The sequence below is a fragment of the Theobroma cacao genome, chromosome 9, assembly GCF_000208745.1.
Source record: "Theobroma cacao cultivar B97-61/B2 chromosome 9, Criollo_cocoa_genome_V2, whole genome shotgun sequence".
NCBI classification, from domain to species: domain Eukaryota; kingdom Viridiplantae; phylum Streptophyta; class Magnoliopsida; order Malvales; family Malvaceae; genus Theobroma; species Theobroma cacao.
Genome location: NC_030858.1, coordinates 7,274,880 through 7,295,795, shown reverse-complemented (window position 1 = coordinate 7,295,795; position 20,916 = coordinate 7,274,880). Strand labels below are relative to the sequence as shown.

At 36.3% G+C, this 20,916-nt stretch overlaps 3 protein-coding genes across 5 annotated transcripts; 1 reads left to right on the top strand and 2 right to left on the bottom strand.

Moving 5' to 3' along the window:
• Window positions 8,771-12,296, top strand: LOC18588813 (probable galactinol--sucrose galactosyltransferase 6). The gene is made up of 5 exons (XM_018128042.1): window positions 8,771-9,071; window positions 9,155-10,539; window positions 10,637-10,846; window positions 10,967-11,101; window positions 11,427-12,296. Exons 1-5 carry the CDS (start codon window positions 8,868-8,870, stop codon window positions 12,115-12,117), a joined length of 2,625 nt encoding a protein of 874 aa, XP_017983531.1. The 5' UTR covers window positions 8,771-8,867; the 3' UTR covers window positions 12,118-12,296.
• On the bottom strand, window positions 12,717-15,851 carry LOC18588812. 2 transcript variants are annotated; one of them, XM_007013476.2, is made up of 8 exons: window positions 15,742-15,851; window positions 15,502-15,596; window positions 15,284-15,410; window positions 15,025-15,138; window positions 14,611-14,809; window positions 14,465-14,510; window positions 13,763-13,838; window positions 12,717-13,147 (listed from the first exon to the last, which is right to left on the bottom strand). In XM_007013476.2, the coding sequence occupies exons 2-8, from the start codon at window positions 15,556-15,558 to the stop codon at window positions 12,903-12,905; spliced, it is 864 nt and encodes a 287-aa protein (XP_007013538.2). In that variant the 5' UTR covers window positions 15,559-15,596; window positions 15,742-15,851; the 3' UTR covers window positions 12,717-12,902. The 2 variants fall into 2 exon arrangements, with proteins under 2 accessions (XP_007013538.2, XP_017982062.1); XM_018126573.1 differs by having other exon boundaries at window positions 15,502-15,609; window positions 15,742-15,842.
• LOC18588811 (zinc finger BED domain-containing protein DAYSLEEPER) lies at window positions 16,232-20,569 on the bottom strand. Of its 2 annotated transcripts, none has more exons than XM_018128051.1 (2): window positions 20,301-20,569; window positions 16,232-18,582 (listed from the first exon to the last, which is right to left on the bottom strand). In XM_018128051.1, exon 2 carries the CDS (start codon window positions 18,570-18,572, stop codon window positions 16,551-16,553), a length of 2,022 nt encoding a protein of 673 aa, XP_017983540.1. In that variant the 5' UTR covers window positions 18,573-18,582; window positions 20,301-20,569; the 3' UTR covers window positions 16,232-16,550. The 2 variants fall into 2 exon arrangements, with proteins under 2 accessions (XP_017983540.1, XP_007013537.2); XM_007013475.2 differs by having other exon boundaries at window positions 16,232-18,585; window positions 20,301-20,568.

The following is a 20,916-nucleotide window of genomic DNA, read 5'->3' as shown; positions in this document are numbered from 1 at the left end:
GAGACCCTTATAAATAATTTAGGACTCTAGGTTAGCAATTCAACCCATTGAAATAATTTAAGTAAGAGAGGTAAGATTTAAATGAAATGTGAGGGATATTATGATCCTAGGCTTGTTTGATTTGATATTTTCTCAAGTTATTTACTTTGATTTTTCTTGTTAGTTTTAATTTTAGTTAATTAATAAATTTTGATTGTTTGGATAAGATTGAATTGTTCTAATTTTAGTAATTAGTAAAGTTTTTGATCAATTCCCTGTGGGATCGATACCCTGCTTGCTAATATACTATATATTCGATACGTATACTTGCGTAGGAGGATTTTAACTGACCTATAGCTGAGCAAATTTTGGTTTTTGACCAATTCTAGGAAGAAGAGAACCTATTCTATGATGAAGTTGTCCATTAATTTTAAAAGTGTAAAGGCCTGACCTATTGTTGATTGAGTTATCTATTTTACCTCCTAATGATGTAAATTGAAATATACTATTATACATTCTTATATTATTTTTAAATTTCATTATTGTTTGATTTATATCGTTACTAAGCAATTGATCTAAGCAAGAAGGTGTTTGTTTAAACAGAGGTATTTTAATGATTCCTTCTTGACAACAAAGACTAAAAGTCAGATTTCTAGTTCTTTTTTATATGTTAGTTCTTTCTTCATACCACATATGAGCAGAGCAAAAACGACAAAGATAATCAGGTCCTCCGAAGCAAGAAGTTGTGAAGCAATTCCCTAATAAATTAATTAAAAACAATAATAAGTATTAGTTAATGATAATATTGACACAACGTTTTAAATAAGTGGGTACATTTCTATTAACATTGTTTAACTTACGTAAATGTGTAGAAGCGATTTTTTCAGATGATAATGGAAGACATGATGTATGGTTATTGGATCGATAATCAGCGTTTTCTATGTGACCTTCATAATTTTGGTTAAAGAAAAATTCAATCACAAATTGTTTGTATGGTTTTACATGTTATGGAAAAAAGGAAAAAAATGATGCTAGTATAGTGTAGAGGGATTCTAAGAAAGATAAATATACCATTAAGATCGGCATCAATGACCTTTAATGACCCAGGAGCAGAAAATGCAAAATCAGAAGGCTGATGGGTTCGACACAAATCGTCAGTTATAACTAAAGGATTTTGTTGGGAAAAATAACTCGAGGTAGATGAAAGAGAAGATGCGCAATTAAATTTTCTCTTTCTGTAAGAAGTATTTGTTGAACTAGTCATAGCAATAGCTGTAAAAGGTTCAACTCGAATTGTTTGCAATTCTCCATGAGCATTTGTAGTAGAATGGAGAATTACATGTCCTCCTATAAGCACATAGATACATTGGGTTAAGGGAACATTATTCATGTTGTTATGTCGAGGAGGAAATTCTCCTTCCATCTGGAATGAGTAACCGTTACCTTCAGATATAACAGGATTAGAACTGACATAATTCCTTATCTTGCTTAATCTTTTAGCTTTCAATAATTTGATCCTGTTAGATCTATTTTGTTTACTACGCTTATTTTTATTCATAAAGACAAAATTATTACTACGAAAGAAAGATTTAACAGAAAACTTAAAACGTTAATAACATAAACAAAAACGATACAACCTAGGTCAAAAAACAAATAAAGGGAGCAAGAACAAAAAAGGATGCAAAAATGAAAAGGTGAAGTAAGGTTGAAAGCTTTACAGTGCTTAATTGCTGGTTGATGTGATATTCACTGAGAAAAACTGCAAAACACTGTAGAACAAAATAACATGTATATATTAGACAAACATGTGAGAAAACACTATATCAGTAATGTAATATCTAACAATAAAAAAATACAAAAATATTTTATTATCATTTTTATAATAAGAAAACAGAAAATATTGAAAAAAGTTCAAGATTGCATAAATTCAATGTAAAAAATTTGTACATTTAAAAGTAATAGATAAGCAAAGATGAAATTCAATCTTATGTGAATTTCTACAAATATAAAAAAAAACTTGTGATAAATCATATTTATATTTTAGACATTGATATATTAGCATATATGAGTTGTATATTTTAGACATTGATAAATTAGCATATAGGAATTTTAGATCAAAATTTTTTCTTCCATTTTTAGAATGATAAACATCTAAGTGATGCTAAAAATTTTTTTGTATACATATATTATTAATGTTGGCACTATCATTTTCATAATTAAATCTACAAATAATGCAATAATAGTTGCAATACGTAAATGAAGCGAGTCATATTAAATAAATAACTATTTCATGAAAAAACGAACTATATATATTTGAAAAAAAAAGGCATACATTTTTTGAGAATCAATTGCACATATAATTAGAAGGAAAAAAATTCTAAAATAATGAGTAAAAATAAAAAAATTGAACAATTAATGTTGTTGACCATTATTTATTTTAAAAAAAAATTGACATAAAAAATCAGTACAGATGGTTTGCTAAGCAAAATAGATAAATATAATAAACAAATTAAATAGATAAGATTTGATAAGAAAAGATTGACTATACACACCAACTGGTCCTACAAACTCACTGTTACGAAGATCTTTAAACTTTGCACAATCGACCACCTGTTTAGTTTACAAAAAATGTAAAAAGCAGAAATAATTGTATGACGAAAAAAATTAAAAAATCTCAATAATTTTATTTTTTATTAAAAAAACCTATAATGAAAATAATAATAAATGATATAAATTGTGATTGCCAAAATTACGTAAAGCAAAACATATAAACGAATAAAAAAGAATAAATAGAAATATAGTACGAAAGACCATTGCCAACACAAAAGAACAACTTCTGTTAATTTTAAGCAATGTAGTGTTCTAAACTTGATTGAACCAAAAATCTTTTACAATTCACACAAATGTTAAAGAACAAAAATTATATGCAATTGAAATGCATAATTGCACATAGATATATAAGTATTTAATAAAAATTTCACAATTAATTTTTTGAAAGCTAACAGTTAGCAATGACATACATTTTAAAAATTTATTGTTAGTTTATTTGAGAATTAGAAGATAAAAAAATTAATTCTTTTTTTTGAGAGTTTTAGATTTATAAGTTTACGTCTGTGATTTAATTACTTGTAGTGATTTTTTTAAAACAATAATTGTAGCAAATTGACTTGCATAAGACATTGATTTTTTCTTCTGACTTGGTTTCTGGGTGTAGAGTCAATTATATTTTTACCCATAATTTTTTTTCCAATTTATCATTTTTAAAAATTCAAATAAAAATATGGAGTGCATATATGTAAATTGTAGCAATTTATAAATTTTCTTGAAATGGATATAAGATGCTAATAAATGGCATAAAATCTAAAGAAAATATAGGAAAAAAGAAGTCAGCAGGTGCTACATCAACAAAAGTGGAATAAAATTAATAAATTAAAACAGAGAAAATTAAAATGCCACTGTACAGTGTATCCATGCCACAGTCCCATAAAAGAAACAAACCTAAAAAGGGGAAGAAAGCCTCCCATTTGGAGAAAGAAAGAAACACAGTGCTTTTGTCCTCAGACCAAAACTCTCTCTCTTGATGTTTCTCTCTCTAAGAAAACCAGTTTCTCTCTCTATCTATTTCTTGATTTTTTTATCCTTCTTCGTTGCATCATTTTTCTTCTTTATAATCTAAGTTTTGGGTCGAATTTGGCTTTTCTGTTCATCCAATTTCTTTTGTTTTGGTGGGTTTTTGTTGCATGGTTTTAATTTATAAACTATAGAAACGATTCAATCCTTTTTTCTATATAAAAAATTGGGTTTTTTTTATCATCTATGTATCCATCTGGACTTCCATTTTTTTTATTCTTCTCTTTTTAAACTGGAAATTAGAGGAAATAGAAAGGAAAATAAAGAATGGGATTGGAATCAGCTGGTGGGTTCTTTGAAAAATCACTGAAATGAAGCTGATAGAAAGCTGGTTTTTGGTGCGGTGGCGGCCAAGGCAGCTGGTTTTTGGGGCTTATTCACCTAGAAATGAAGCTGATAGAAAGCTGCGAGTTGTTGTCAGGACGCCTGTAAGTCCTCTTTTTGTTTTTTCCGTTCATTTTTAGTTCAAAATGTTTTGTGGATTTTCGTTGGCATGTTAAAACGTGTAGAAAATTGAGGACGTTTTTGATTTGGTTTGAATTTGAATGGTATGGATTAAGACATGTTCAGCTGGTTTAAGTTGTGGTTTAGTTAGTGATTCTGTTTATAGGGCATGGTTAGTAAGAAAAACTTTGTTGCCCTTTATAACTGTATAATATATGCTAGTTGTTTATGCCATAGCAAAACGGAAAATTAAAAAAATGTAAGTGAGAAAGACAAAGACAAAAGTTTAAGTATTGTTCTGATAAAACAGACTGACTACTTGCTGCATATATGCCGTGGTTAGTTTCTCTTCCCAGTTGAGCTAGTATTTTCTATCTCAAGTAGAAGTGTTAGTGACACAGTGAAAACATATATGAATCAAGTAATCCCATGCAAAGAATGCAGTATTTGATGACCCAGGATTGGATGTACCAAAAATTTGATTAAAAATGAATCATAATTAGGCTGATGCAAAAGGCTAACATGATAAGATGAGGAAATACCTAAAACAAAGCAAAGTGCTTGCTGTTGGGCAACTAACGAAGATCAACAGGAACAGATGAAAGAACAAAAGCAACAGAAAATGGCAAACAAAAGATCGGGTAATAAAAGAAATAAAAGTAAAGAAACTTATAAACAAATAAAGAAATCTCTAGAAACAAAAAGAAGTCTAAGTAAAAGCAGTAAAATCGAGGTAAAAACAGGTGATGGAGATAAAGATCAAATGCAGTTAAGAAGAGAAGCTCATCCAAATCCAAATTATACGTGATGAACACTCAAACAATTAATTACAATACCCAAAGTTGTAAAAACCGAAGGTCAGCTTGTTTTTTTTAAGCTAATAACTTTCCACATGGCAACCTTATAACAATGATGCCAGAAATGGCGGCACTGCATATTGAAATTTTTAAAGTTTGAGAAGTCAAAAGTAAATATTTTTATAACTTTTCAGATGTTAGCTTGAGAGAAGGAAAACGTGGCTCAATGTAGAGTCAGATTTGGGTCCTCAAGTTATAGATGTTATAGATTTTACACACTCGTTGATAGTGTGGGTCCTTTTCTATTTTATATATTATATAATATGAAATAGTAAATTTTAGGAATGAAATGGAATGTTAAACCATATTTTCTAAAGAAAAGATAACAATAGTTAATCAAACTTTGGTTATTACCTTAGTTAGACCATGTATGATGTTAAGTTGATAAGCACTAATCATTGGATATAGATCCCAGAAAGAAAAATAGTGAGATATTTTTTGGGGCATTCATCCTAGTCACAATCCCGGCGTTAGAAATACCAAAAAGCGCATCCGATTACAGCAGCATTTCACCTATCAAACTGGACCCCACATATAAATCCAGCCCAATCATCATCCCCGTGCAAGACTTTCCGTCTTGTCTCAAAAGTTAATGACAAAACTTCTCTCTCCCATCCCATCCGAGTCTGATCAGCAAAAGAATATTTCCCAATCTTCAGTAGTCCGCCCATCATCCACCTTCCTGCCGCCACTTCCGGACCCATACTGTCTGCATCCGTCATCATCTCCTCTCATTTCCTCATAACGTCACCAGATGACACGTGTCCTATCAACCAAAATGGACAGGTGTCGCATAGGTATGGAGAGTGTGTATCCTTCCTAATCTATCGGGCCGATTACATTTAACTGCAAAGAGTTTCAAAGTTCAGGCGTATCGTACGGCGAAAAACACGTGAAGATAACAAAAGTAAAGTTACGAAGCTGATGCTTTTTATGTCATAGAGATGCGTGTGTCTGCAAGATATTTATGTACGAACAGATTTAACCGCCCACGTGTTTTCGTACGCACTAATCCCTAGTGAGCCGGAGAACTGTTCCGCGCGTGATGTACGATCAAGCGGACAAGTGAATGGTGCAAATTCGATTATGTTAATCTAGTCATATCTTTTTCTACGCCAAAGAAGAAAGATCCAAATCGAGGGGAGGGGGAAAAAAAAAATCTTCTTCTATCTCAATTAATTTGTTACAATTAATTTTTTTATAATAAAATAATTTTAATTATGATTTTTTTATTTTCAATATTTTATCAATTAAATTTTAAAAAATATATATATATAAAAGCTACTTAATTCAAAGTTTTTAATATAATTTTATATCTTATCAATGATATATATAAATTAATAAGAGGTCAAAATTGAAAAAGTTTTTCGTCCTCTTTTTTGCAATATTTTTCTTAAAGGATATACTAAGTTAGAATAAGAAAAGATGGTTAACATGGGTAAAGGAGTTCAGCTTTCTTAAGCGCTTGTCTTAACGTAAACGTCCAAGAAATGAAGGGCAAAGAGCGAAGACCATGACGCATTAAGCAGCAGATCTGGTTTAATCAGTGACGCCGATGGCATCGGCTAGTGACGTGGAGGATGAGCTTTGCTTAAACGAGGAAAATGTTAATCACCATGCCAATAATGATACTACTCAATTAGTAATATTACCAGGTAAACTTGGATTAAGATTGACGTGGAATTGTGGATTTTTTGGTTCTTGCTTTTCGCTCCAAATATCATCACACGTGGCGTTGAATTCCGTCGAATCCAAAGCACAAATCTTATCAGATGGAAACAAAAATCAAGTTGAAATTTGACCTAATCATATCAATAATTGAACCAATTGTAAAGAATAGTTGTGGTAGTGTCTACGGTTGGATTAACTCTGATTGATCTCTTTAAAATCTAAATTAAGCCAAGTTCAAATTGCTAAGACTTGTTCATTTAAATTAAATTTATACTAATATTTTAATATTTAAAATATATTTTAACACTAAAATTAAAAAATTAATTTATATGATCATATTTCGAACTTAAAAAATCATTCATAAAACACTTATCACAAAACATGTATACTCAGTTTATTTTTTTTCTACATTATTTATTCACATAAACTTTTGATACAATAAATTACCACTTTTTATAAATTATTAAGCAAAAAAAAAAAAATAATAATAATAATTACTCAACTAAATAAAAACTAATAAGTAAAAACTATATAATTATGAGTTCAATTAATGATTTATGAGCATAACTACTCAATTTTTTTTTGTATTATAAATTTATGATTGGTTTTAGTCATTGATAAGCTTTTTGTGATTAAGTTATCACTGAAATAAATATATTTATTAATTAATTTATAAACGTAATTATTGTAAAGATTAAATTTTTTTAAAATTTAATAATTTCGATTAGATGCATTTTCCCTATCCTATGGAAGGCATATTATTGTTTATTATTAATTTGCTTTTTTGAAGACAAAAACAATTTTCTTTTATTGAGCCACGGGTTAATTTGGCTCAATGTTCACGATTATCCTGCACAATCTTTGGTTCTAGCTTTGAACCCAGAATTTAGCCCTATTATCCAAGAAAAGAAAAGAAAAGAAAACCTTGAGTTTAGCTGGCAGCCCTATCTATGTAGCTATCATTAGTCCTAAAAACGGGTGGGTGAACTAACGGGACCAAGCCACAGGTTCAGACAAATAAATCTCATCGTCCAGGGGACCAAGTTTTAAGCACTGTATTCTGAGTTTAGCTATGGTTTGTTTCTGGACGAGATTCATCCATTCCATTTGAATTTGTCCAGATTCAATTAAATGCTGGCGGTGCTTCAGTTCTCTCCCAAATAAACAGCAACGTTAAGGAAGACATGATCTTGTGTTTCCCTCGTGAAATGGAAGACACATACAATCACCTCAACCAATTATAACCTTCCCTAATACCATATACGTTATACAATATTCACCTGCTTATGGACTTTATAGCATAAGAAAGAGGCAGTAATATTTGATTGATATTGCCCCTCTTCTGATGCTGGAAAAGTCAGAGCATAAAAACCATCAAACAAGCAATACGGCAGCTGGCTAACTCCAATTCATAGGAGGATCATGGATTGAATTCATTAATTGATCTACAATAATGAATAATTCAATCCAATAATTGATCATGGATATTGTTATATTATTACTCTATCAACTTCAAAACAAAAATATCAATCACGTAAGGAAAAAAACTGATGAAATTCGTATTTCAAGGTCTCTCGTAGTTTTCATAGAAAGGAGCAGCCCACTTGCCCTATTAGGCTCTTTTTCCCGTAGCTCCCACTAGTTCCAGATGACGCCTCCCCAGTCCCCAGAAAACCAGCTATTTTATCTAAAAAAAAAAAAGAGCGTCCAGTCCGTAAAAGCAATGATTGATCATGGTGGTGTCTTTTTCCCCTGCTGCATATTCCCCGTACGCAAGGGAAGATTTTTCTGCCACTTGTTCTCCCAACTTTTCAACAGTCAAAAATGTAAAACGTTCCTTTGCCTTGTAAAAGTGTTTCATGGAATTACAAAAAGGCAGCCGTTTGATGAGGTGTGCCACGTGGAAATGTAGATTTGGAAGCTACGCGTTTGGTTTTTTACTTTTCTGGCTCGCGAGAGGCGTCATACCTGGACACTAGTCAGCTCGCATTAAAAATTATCCACACCAGGACGAAAAATGCAGCCTGAAAGTGAACAAAGCTTTCGGGTCGGCATAAAAAAACCGAGAACTCGGATTGGTACAAGTGGATCCGACGTGGCAATCTAATCCACCGTTAAGTTTAACAGCTTAACCGAGGTAAAGGAGTTCTCTGCCGTTCGGTACGTAGCGAGAAAGCAGTATTAAACCCGGCAAGAAAGTGGGGCAATAAGAAGAAACGTATAAAAAAGAAAAAAAAAAATTAGAGAAAGACATAGATTGAGAGAGAGAAGTAGAAGGATAAAGTGATGTCAAATACATGTTACAGCTCACGAATCTTAGCTATAAATAGGAGATTTTCTTTTGTTTACCGTCACTCAAAATCGAATCTAATTCTAAGTCTACAGTTCTCTCGAAACATTTCAAAGCAAAATTTTCAGAAACGTTTCAGTTCTGGTATTTCGGGTGTCGGAGTTTCTCCAAATCCAGCGTTATCCGTGTTGTCTTTTAAGGTAATTAGGAGCTCGCATTTTCTTTCTTTAAGTTTTTATTTTTGAATTTTACGGTTTCTGAATCGGTATTTTGGAATTTTCAGAGAAGTGATTTAAAGCCACCTTTGAAGAAGCTATACAAAGACGAAGAAGGAAAAGTAGAAGAAATGACGATTAAACCGGCGGTTAGGATCGCCGAGAGGAAATTAATCGTTAAGGACCGGACAATTTTGACGGGAGTTCCCGAAAATGTGATCGCGACGTCCGGTTCAGAATCCGGTCATGTCGAGGGAGTTTTCCTCGGAGCGGTTTTTGATGAAGAGAACAGCAGGCATGTGGTCCCCATCGGTACTTTGCGCGACGTCCGGTTCATGTCCTGCTTTAGGTTCAAGTTATGGTGGATGGCCCAGAAAATGGGAGATCAAGGGAAAGACGTTCCTCTCGAGACTCAATTCCTATTGGTCGAAACCAAAGAAGGGTCCCACCTCGACTCAACCCAAGAAAATCAAATCGTCTACACCGTATTCCTCCCTTTGATCGAAGGCTCGTTTCGAGCCGTCTTACAGGGAAACCAAAACGACCAGCTCGAGCTGTGTTTAGAGAGTGGCGACGCGGACACGAAAGCGTCGTCGTTTACGCATGCCGTTTTCCTCCACGCTGGCACCGATCCTTTTAGTGCTATCACGGAAGCAATCAGGGCCGTCAAATTACACGTCAAAACGTTCCGTCAACGGCACGAGAAAAAATTACCTGGAATCATTGATTATTTCGGGTGGTGTACCTGGGACGCGTTTTACCAAGACGTTACTCAAGAAGGAGTCGAATCTGGGCTCGAGTCTTTAGCTTCCGGTGGGACCCCTCCGAAGTTCGTGATCATCGACGACGGATGGCAATCCGTCGGTGCCGACCACAGAGAAGAAAACAACCCATCGTCGACGTCCGATCAGACCGATACTAAACAACAGCCGTTGCTTCGGTTGACCGGGTTAAAAGAAAACGAGAAATTCCAAAAGAAGGATGATCCAACGGTGGGAATTAAAAACATCGTCAATATTGCGAAAGAAAAACACGGGTTAAATTATGTGTACGTGTGGCACGCGATAACTGGGTATTGGGGTGGGGTCCGTCCTGGAGTTGAGGAAATGGAGGAATACGGGTCGAAAATCCGGTACCCGATGGTTTCGAAGGGAGTGGTGGACAATGAACCGGGTTGGAAAACCGACGCGATAGCGGTTCAAGGGTTGGGTTTGGTGAACCCGAAAAATGTGTACAAGTTTTACAATGAGTTGCACAGTTATCTGGCGTCTGCGGGTATAGACGGAGTGAAGGTGGACGTGCAGTGCATTTTGGAAACACTTGGAGCTGGGCTGGGTGGAAGGGTGGAGTTGACGACGCAATATCATCAGGCGCTTGATGCATCGGTGGGGAGGAATTTTCCAGATAATGGGATCATCGCTTGCATGAGCCATAACACTGATGCACTCTACTGGTAAGCATTTCTCTCTCTCTCTCTATTATTGTTAGTTCGGTGAATTTTTTTGGGGGGTTTTGTTCTGATGTGGTGGGTTTGGAATTGTGTCGAACAGTTCAAAACAGACGGCGGTGGTGAGAGCATCTGATGATTTCTACCCGCGAGATCCTGTGTCACACACCATCCACATTGCGGCGGTGGCGTACAATAGCGTGTTCCTTGGGGAATTTATGCTGCCGGATTGGGACATGTTTCACTCTCTTCATCCGGCCGCCGAGTACCACGCTTCAGCACGTGCTATCAGCGGTGGTCCCCTCTATGTTAGGTAAGAATTCGCAGGCAGCACCCTCGGCCCTTTTTGATTTGTGATCATATTGTTTTGGTTTTCACTATTTACTTATGGTTATTGTTGGTGGCTAAGTATTGGGCGTTTTGTTTGGAACAGTGATGCGCCTGGGAGGCACAACTTTGAGGTCCTGAAGAAACTTGTGTTGCCTGATGGGTCGATTCTCCGGGGTCGTTTGCCTGGACGGCCCACTCGTGATTGCTTGTTTACAGATCCAGCCCGTGATGGTGTTAGGTAAGCTTAGCTCTCTCTGTCTCTGTCTCTCTCTCTCTCCCTTTGGGTAGAATGGATAAAAATAAAAGAGTCTGGTTAGCTATTTATAATATTTTATAATTTCTTATATATTAATATTACCAACTATTTCTAATATCAATTTGTATATCCTTAATTCCTTATTTTTAATAATTTTAATATGATTGTTAATGTTGATATGAAAAATCTTGAAGCTAAAAAAACAGATCCATCAATGAACAAGTCTCAAACATTAAAATTGAAGTTGTTGGAGTTTGAGATGTTTACTTGTTGGCAATTCCTTATGATACCCTTTCTTTGATTGCAGCTTGTTGAAGATATGGAACATGAACAAGTACACCGGAGTGCTTGGCGTATACAACTGCCAAGGTGCAGCATGGAACAGCGCTGCGCGTAAAAATACTTTCCACCAAACCAAGGACGAGTCTATAACGGGCCATGTAAAGGGCCGTGATGTCCACCTCATTGCGGAGGCCTCCGTGGACCCTGACTGGACTGGTGACTGTGCAGTCTACTCTCACCGGACCGGTGAACTAATCACCCTTCCATACAATGCAGCCATGCCAGTGTCCCTCAAGGTCCTTGAGCATGAAATCTTCACAGTAACACCCATCAAGGTTTTGGCTCCAGGGTTCAGTTTTGCACCATTGGGACTCATCAGCATGTACAATTCTGGTGGTGCCGTTGAGGGGCTAAAATATGAAGTTAAAGATGGTGCCAAGTTTTCCGAGCTTGATGATGGATATGAAGGTGAAAGCAGTGGTCTTGGTGGTGTGAGAGCGGAGAATTGCAGCAATGAATTGGTGGGGACAGTTCGCATTGAAATTAAAGGTTGCGGCAACTTTGGTGCTTATTCATCAGCAAAGCCGAGAAAGTGCACTGTTGGATCTAGTAAAGTTGAATTTGATTACGATTCATCGTCAGGATTGGTGAAGTTCAGCTTGGAAAAATTGCCTGAGGAAGGGCAGAAAGTCCATGTTCTTGAAGTTGAGTTATGAGTTAGATGCAGCATGTTAGAGTAGAGTGTCAGATTGAGGGAGGGAAATGTTGGGGAGTAGGTTTCGCTGCGGTTGAGGTGTTTTTTCATTGTTCCCTCGTATTTTTTTACCCATTTATTAGTCCTATGTATTATGAGATGGAGGAAAGAAATTGAATAAAGTTTCTTATTGCTATTAAAGCTGGTGTCTTGATTATTTCCCTTTTTCCCCTATGAATCACATTTACAGCAGGAAAGAAATCCCAGAATCAAGCAGTTCGAGAACTTAGTGAACCTAAAATTTGATGATATTTTGTTTTTGTTTTTCAAAAAAAGAAAAAAAGAGTGGTTTTGCCCAAGAAATGATCCACCAGATATGACTGCTGACACACAGCCTGTCACCAATTCACAATGCTGTTGGTGTCCCGACCCACGTAATGAAAGGTTCTTTCCATCCAAAGGAAGAGAAGTGGGGTTTCCAAACCCCTACAAAAGATCCACTGGTTTCATCTCATTTCCTTTTTACTCATCTCTCCACAGAGGCAAGATCCTTCATCCTTCTTTCTTTGGAAATTTTTGGGGGACACAACCAAACTGTTGAATATTTAATCAAAGTACAAATTAATGGCAACTGAAATTTCATTGAACATTTTCATAAGAAACATTTCTCCCGTCTTCGAAGTTCAGATGCCCCTTTCCATATATACAGAAATATTTCAAATCTCAATATACCGACATAATCACAAAGGATACCAATCCCAACACCACCACTGACACCATTAATTGCACAAAAAATAGGGGCAGAATTCACTCGTTTTGATATAGTAGTTGAAAGATTTCATCAGCAACCTCGTCTTCCTGCTCATTTTCTTGCAGTTGTAATTGCTGTGGCTGTTCCTCTTCAGCAGGCTGTGGGTTCAATCTTGTCCGTTGATAAAAAACTTCTCTTTGGTTGTTCCAATTCTCATCTATCTTCTCCACTATTTCACTAAGAGATTCCTTATTTTCTGATATATGCTTTATGTTCTGGACATCCACCACCTCGCTGGCCTCTTTAAGAAGAAATTAAATTGAATTCAGAATAAGTAAACGATTAGATACTTTAGAAATAAAAGAAATCATTACATGGCAAAACCAGGCAAACAGGAAAACTAGCTTACACAAGCTGTGTGGTTTCAGTTTCAGTTTCAGAGAGTAATTTGGCACTAGAGCTAATGCAGTATTGAAATGAAAATGAGATATTAAAACAAGGAAAGCAAAAAGTTATAGATATTCGTGGAGAAATAATTTAAAAGCAAAATGAAATGATGAAATCATGGACATGGATGTTTTATCACTTTCAGGATACTTTTGAGATCAATTATATCGTTTAGATTCATTATTATTATAATTATTATTTGGAAAATACTCATAGAATTCATGATATTCATCAATAGCTTTATGGAATTATGGGAAAAGGAAATTGTAACTCACACGTGCAACATACAATACCAAATGAAGCTGCATATAATATTAGATACATAAATGTGCTCATTTGCTAAGGACAGCCAAAAGGTCAAATGCACTTCAATCAAGATATTAAGATGGTCAGTTAAAAAATATATAAAGTCCTGTTAAGGCATATTGTAATGGCTGACAGACTGCCAGAGAAATAGCAAAAAATGTACCTTCAATGGCTTGTTTCTTGGCCACTGCATATTCTGTAGACAGTTTCTTTAGCATATTGAGGTCAACTTCCATACCCTACAACATTAAGCAGTTCGAACAGAAATCACATAATCAGAAGTAGTTTAAAACAAGAGCTAATCTGATAAGGATTTTAAGAGGAAATTAGTGGCACCCATTGCATACATTCTAAAACCATTGTTATCTACTGACTGGCAACATGCAAGTGAAACTCTCAGCCTAACCATTAGAGAAGAAAATTTGAACATATATTTCTAAGCAACATCTTTTAGGCAAGACGGCATATCTGAAGCAAATATGTACCATCATAAAATAAGCTGAGACATGATGAAAAACAAAATTAATCAAGAGATGAGTGCTTAGTTTAGTACAGAAAAAATAATATGGTCACGATGATAACAAACATTATTCAAGAAGAAAAGAAAATTACGTCTCTTAACTTTATGCACAAATGTCTTCTGCAGTATTCATGAACTGCAACCAGTTCATGATGGGTCTCAGCTTTAATTTTAAACAACGTTCTCAGCACCACTTACAATAAGGAGGATCATACATTTCCTAATTGTATTGTGTCCCTTCTAATAGCAGTCATTGCAGTAAATACATTAACATACATTAACATCTGCCTCAAAGGTGCCATATACTTCCTCTCATAATTTTATCTGATGAGTTGTATAATTTACCAAGTTCATGTGGAGGTATTGCTCAATCTCAGTATCGGTAAATAACCTGTTAGTCAAAAGGAAACCAGCAAATACTAAAGTAAAGTTAAAGTGAAAATCATAATGAACATAACAAAACAAACTAAAAAATAGATATCTGAACCTACTTCTCATATGCAACTTGTATACGGGCGTCTTGTAACTTTGTCAGACTGTTAATTGTCTCACTAACCGAGCCTTCCTTAAAGTCTACAAAACCAAACAGAAACATATTTTTTTCCAGCATCCTTTTGACCAAAGTAGGCACTACTCTTATACCCTTTTCGTTTGCCTCAGCAACAAGGCTTTTAAGTTTCTTCAGCTCTCCTGTCAGTCAAGGATTCAATAGCAAGCCGAAAAGAACAAAAAGAAGAAGAAGAAAACACACAAAGTCAGATAAACAGTGGGATGCCTAGTCAACAAAATAATTGTATCATTACCGTTCTTATCATTAGTTGTGGTAATAAACCGAGTTCTGAAATAGAAGTATCACTGTAAATACCATTCAGCGAAAATAAATTTAAGAAAATGTGGAAGTATACCGAGTGAGAGATAAATCTTGAAAGGAGGTTTGAATGGTTGAGTTTCATAGAGGCAGTAGAGGCAATAAAGCCCTCCTAGTCTGCAAGATAAAGAATCAAAATTGACCATGTGACCTGCATAAGAGTACATGACAGTCACCTAAGGCAAAAGATCATGCAGAAAATTTTATTTCTGTTTCTGGAAGCAAAAAGAAAGTAGCAAAAATAGCAACCAAACAGAGCTTTTAAAAGAGAGAGAGAGAGAGAGACTTTGACATACTAATAGTATGGGCATAGAGTGACTGCATAAAAAAAGCCAAGTTCGTAGAAGGACTGGCCTCATAAATGTATGAGAATTTCCTCGATAACCATACTCTCTTCATATCATTTAACGTTGTTGATTCACTCTGTCAATTTGGAATCAAACAATTACTATATAAAATTTAAAACCAACACCCAGAACCAAGATTATGATAAAATTGAGAAGGAAAAAAAAACCTGAACGAACTCATAAATAAGCTCGTCAATGTCTAGCTTGAACGTAGAAAGATCCATCTTCAGCTCTGACCCTCCACTTCTCTTTAGTTAATCCTCTTATTTAATCATCCGGCGAATTTAAAAAAAAAAAAAAACAGAGAAGAAGTGAATTTCAGTTAGAGACAGAGAGAGAATTGAAAGAGAGGGGCGGAGAAAGAAAGAGATAGGGAGAAAGGAAGAAAGGAAAGAAAAGAATATTACTGGGTTTTGCGTGGTGTGCCGAAGCAAAACCGGCGGCGAGCTCAACGGAGGCGGGAGAGAGACAGGAACGACGATTCGCGGTGTCGCGAAGAAGAAAAAATATACAAGGGAAAGAGGGAAGAACTGAAAGAAAGGCAGGTTCTGGGCCTAACGACTTGGGCCTAAGGTGGCAAAGTTTATAATTAGATGAACAAATAAATTGATTTTGGGCCGAAAACGAAACTAAACAAATGGTTGGCAAACGCCAGTAGCAATAGTATCAGAAGATTAGCTTGGCATGACTTGGTGCAATCAAAGCAACCCAAAAATGTCATAGTCATACAGATTGTATTTCCTTTATATTTTTATGCTGTCTTGATATACTGAGCTCAAACTTGATGAGCACAACTGAATGGGGAGATGCAAGTCACAATGACTTGAGATTGTGTTGTTTCAACGGCTCGACTCAGAGCAAAATGCAAATATGCAAATCTGCACTGCACACCCATAAAATGTTGAGAAAATTATTACTAACTAGTAAGAGGCAAAAGACAGGATACCCTACAACCAAATAGATGTACAGGAGCTTAAAGACTAGTCACTAGTCCATAACCCTGCTAAAAGCCTACTTGGTGTTGGACTTAAGACTCTTCGTGCCCTGTACAACCTTCAAAGAAGCATGCAATAGGAAAAACTACTCTAGCGATTAAGTTTTGATGTCTTAAGCATCCATACAATTCTTTCTAATTGTACAAATAGAAGACTAAATATGTCCAACACGGCAACCTACCATCATAAACATGATACTCTGATGGATGTAAGACCTACATCTAAAATTCCATTTTAACAAGTGCATTTGAAACTTCAGTTGATCCATAATGAAGCCAATCCTTAGCACAGATTAGGGCTTCCACTGTCTCTGGTCGCAAGGAGCTACGGTACTGATCCAGTTGCTTGTCTACAATATCAAAGACTGACTCAGGAGCAGCAGCTGATACTGGGATCGACAAAATGTCACGAGCCATCTTTGAAAGAGTTGGATACTTCAGTTTGTTCAGCTTCCACCAACCTAACACATCAAACTCTTGGACACGAGGCAGCAAGGACTCCTCCAGATACTGATCCAGCTCAGATTTCATCTGCTGGCTAGTAGTCTCCATAATGTAGACATCAAAATCAGTAAGTCCATGGTCTGAAAGAAGATTCCCTTGATGAGAATCTTCAGTCTTTCCATTGTTTCCAGCATTTCCTTCTTCTGCATAAGTTGGCGTCAGAGGCAGTGGAAGTGCCACATATTCAAGAAAGAGCTCGTGAATTCCATCATCAACAATTTTGATATACGTGGGAGCATCATCACCATAGATTTTTGTGAAACTGAACTCAACAAGCTTCATTTTGAATCGAGGATCCATGACTACTGCAATTGCCAAAACCAGGCTACAATCCTTCCAGTACTTATCAATCTTTTCTAGCATTGATTTAGCAAGGTTGCTGATGAAGGGGTCCTCACCTGTGATTGAACGACCTAAGTCTGCATGTATTTTCCATGCCTCATGAAAGAATGTAATTGCAGTAGGGTTAGTTGTAGTTGTAAGGATGTTGACAGCATCAAAGAGAGGTTTCAAGAAAGTGCATAAAGTCTCGACCACCTTCCAGTCTTCCATTGATGGGGCTAGCTTATAATCAGGATCAGAAGTATCCAAACAGCTAAACACTTCCTTCAATTCAGAAGCAGCCGCAAGCATTTGGTATGTCGTGTTCCATTGAGTTTGATTATCAAGAAATAGGCTTTTTTCACTTGGCACTTGAAGCTGGTTTTTAACTTGAACAAACTTATCATCATGGGATTCTGATGCCTTCACGTATTTTACACTATCACGAATTTTCTTGATGATCTCTTGCCCAGCTCCAAGCACATCCTTTGCCATGCTGCTAAGAGTACGAGCAATGCAATTTCCAAGTAAAAGCTGACCATTAAAAATAAGGGGATTCTTAATGCAGAGTAAAGGCCTAAGATATTCCAGCCCAGCTTCACTTGGTGGGTGATTGAAGGTGAGGGAAAAGAACTTGCCCTCCAAACTCCAGTCTGACAGGCAAGCAGCAACAGCATGACTTAGAGCAGAATCGGAATCAGGATACGGTTCCATTATGACATTGAGAATCCGTCTATTCAACTTCCAGTCACTATCAATGAAGTGTCCACATATAAACACATAACCCAGTGTTTGATTTGAAGTCCACATGTCCAGGGTAAGACAAAAGCGTCCAGGAATACCCTCAATAAACTTCATGAGGCTTTGCTTTTCCCTCAGGTAAGTTGCGACACAGTCCCCTTGGACAGTGTTAAAACTCACCTTGTCAAACCGAGGCTGAAGATTTTGAACAAAAGCTATGAACCCAGGATGCTCAACCATGTGAAGAGGGTAATCATGCATGATAATCATCTTTGCAATTTCATGGCGGCAACGGTCCTGATCAAATGGAATGTAAGGTGAACTGGGAGACCTATAGCGTCGCTTTGGTGGTTCACTTCCACCCATCCTTGGGTTATATGGAGTCAATTGATTGTTATCTTGGTCACGTATGAGTGCTGGACAGGTTCCTTTGGCAATGTGACGTTTGAGATGGCTGGTACCTGCTACCTTGGAACCAGTGCTATAAGCAAAACTTTGCTTGCAACGCTTACAGCACGCTCTTCTACATCCAGCACTCACGGTTTCAATGGTAAAGTACTCCCAAACTATAGACTTCTTTTTCCTTCGCTTGTTAGGCTGCGTTTCAGGAGTGGCCAGCTGATTGTTATTCTCCTCCGGGGTTGTTTCCATTAGTGCCATCTCCGCCATTTCTGTCATGAAGTAAACCCTGCTGCTGACAGCAAAAGAAACTTTACACAAGAATCCAAAATACCTATCTATAATATATTAATAAAAAAGTAGTTCAAAGTAACATTATGAGTAGCATAAATTGGATGCTATAAAATAAAGTAAATGATGAGGTTTTGCAAAAGCAATCTATCTGATTTCATACATAGACAGCGAGGAGGAGGATGTGGGGCATAAAGCCCATTACACAGTGGGATATTATATACCAAGAGCTTCTAGGGAAAAGAAAATGAGCCTTTATTCATTTCAACTTTAAACTGCAAGACAATCAGGATTGGAGTAAAGGCTGTTGGACATACCCTCACTGTTGTAAGGATAACAAATCACATTGCAGTTGCTATAGGTATAGTTGATGTAAAACGGTACTCTTCATAAGCTATAACATTTCACTATTACACAGGATGTGCATGCCAAACATCCTATACCCATGAGTTTGCAATCCAGGATTACAAATAAGAGCTGCTTTTATTGGGAGAAAAGAAAAAGAGAACCAAACAAGACTCTATTATCAGCAACACCTATTTAACATATGCAACAAAAATTTTATTCTAGCTGTTGAAATCACAAGAATAGTTGTTGTCTTTGTGATATGTTCCATAATAAAGACATTAAAACTTTGTGTGGATATGATCTAATTAAGTTAACAACTAATGTACTCTCCTTAATTTGCACTTGAACATTTAGAATTATAGGTTTTTCTTTCTTACCTATGTCTCCTTCGGCTCGTGGGCCAAATTAGATTTAAGAAATACTGTCAACAGTTGGATTGTTTTTAGGTTCCATAAACTTGGCTGTTAATATATGAGAATTGAAACTAGCTTCTTGCTGTTTTTTCCTTTTTCTCAAAGCTTGGTTGTAAAAGGCGCGCCAGCTTGCAGTCCGTCTCACTCACAAGATACAAGTTGGACCACTGGGTCAAGGAATAATTGGGCCTGGGCCAACTATCCGGTGGGTCCAATTCAAAACCAAATCACATGCCAAAAATTAACATGACTAGATACAAGTCAAACGGGCCCACCTCCCGGACCAGGGTTAAAATAGGCATTTACACATCTAAATGGGCTTCACTGATAACATCTGACAAAGTTTACAATGGAAAAAAAGTAGATCTAGGGTTTCAAAAAAAATTATCGAAAAAAACAAACAAAAAGAAAAGCCCAGATCAAACAAACCGAAACCCAATTCAGTTTCAAGATTAAACACATCTGCCCAGATCAAAAAGGATAAAGCTAAAGAAAAAACCCATGTTTGCCCAGATCAACAACACAAACAATAACCCATTAACGCACAGAGGAAAATAGGAATCTACTTCCAGTACCCACCCAGATCATCAAAACTCAAAAGGACAGACCCATCGAGCCTGTAACAAGGAAAACAAAGCCATATGACAAGCAATTCATTACATTTAAAACAAACTCTTTAACTTCCATAACTATAAAGACAAGAAACCAACAATCTCTCATGTTTGTCACATAATCGAAGCAGCAGTCACCGTAATTCTCAAACACTGGAACATAAAACCTCAAAAATCAAGCCCAAAATCAACACAAAGGAAAAAAAGCACAAAGAAACCCAAACACTAACCAAAAATAACAATGATAAAAAAAAAAAAGCAAACCTCAAAAACAAAAAGGAAAAAAAACGAAATTAGGGTCAAAGAAATCAACAGAAAAATTAGGTAGCGCATATGATTTTTACCTCTCAAAAACCGAAAGAGAAGCGATCTGGGAGCGGTTTGAAGCCCGGAAAGCGCTTTGAAGGCCGAGAGATCTAGGGTTTTGCAGGGAGAAAGAGGGGGAGGAGAGAGAGAGAGAGGGGGGAAGGAGAGAGAGAGAAGGAGGTAGTTTGGGCTTCGAACAGACCCGAAAGGGCTAATTGGACCTGAAAGGAGAGGCGTAGTTGTTGGGATGGGACTTTTGGGGATAAGGTAATGTGGGGTGAGATTGAGATTAAAATTAAAAAAGGGATAGGGTCATTATTTTTATTTTTGGGTATTGGACTTTTAAAGGGGAGAGAGGGTAGTGGGGGAGAGGAGGTCCATTACTCCAATCCCAATCGGCTTTCCTACTCAAATACTTGAAACCCTTTTTTCCGGTTCCTTATTGGCTCCTCATGGTTTGCACCACAAAAAACCAACTCTATGACTTTGATCTATGCACGAAACGGACCACAATGCCAGCCCACCCCACCCCCAACCCCAAAACCACTCTTTTTTAATTTATTTTCTATTTGCTAGTCGTAGTCCTAGGGTGAGTTGAAGAGACGTGTAGAGCGTGGAGACCGTAGCCCACCGAATCATAATGGGACATTTTTA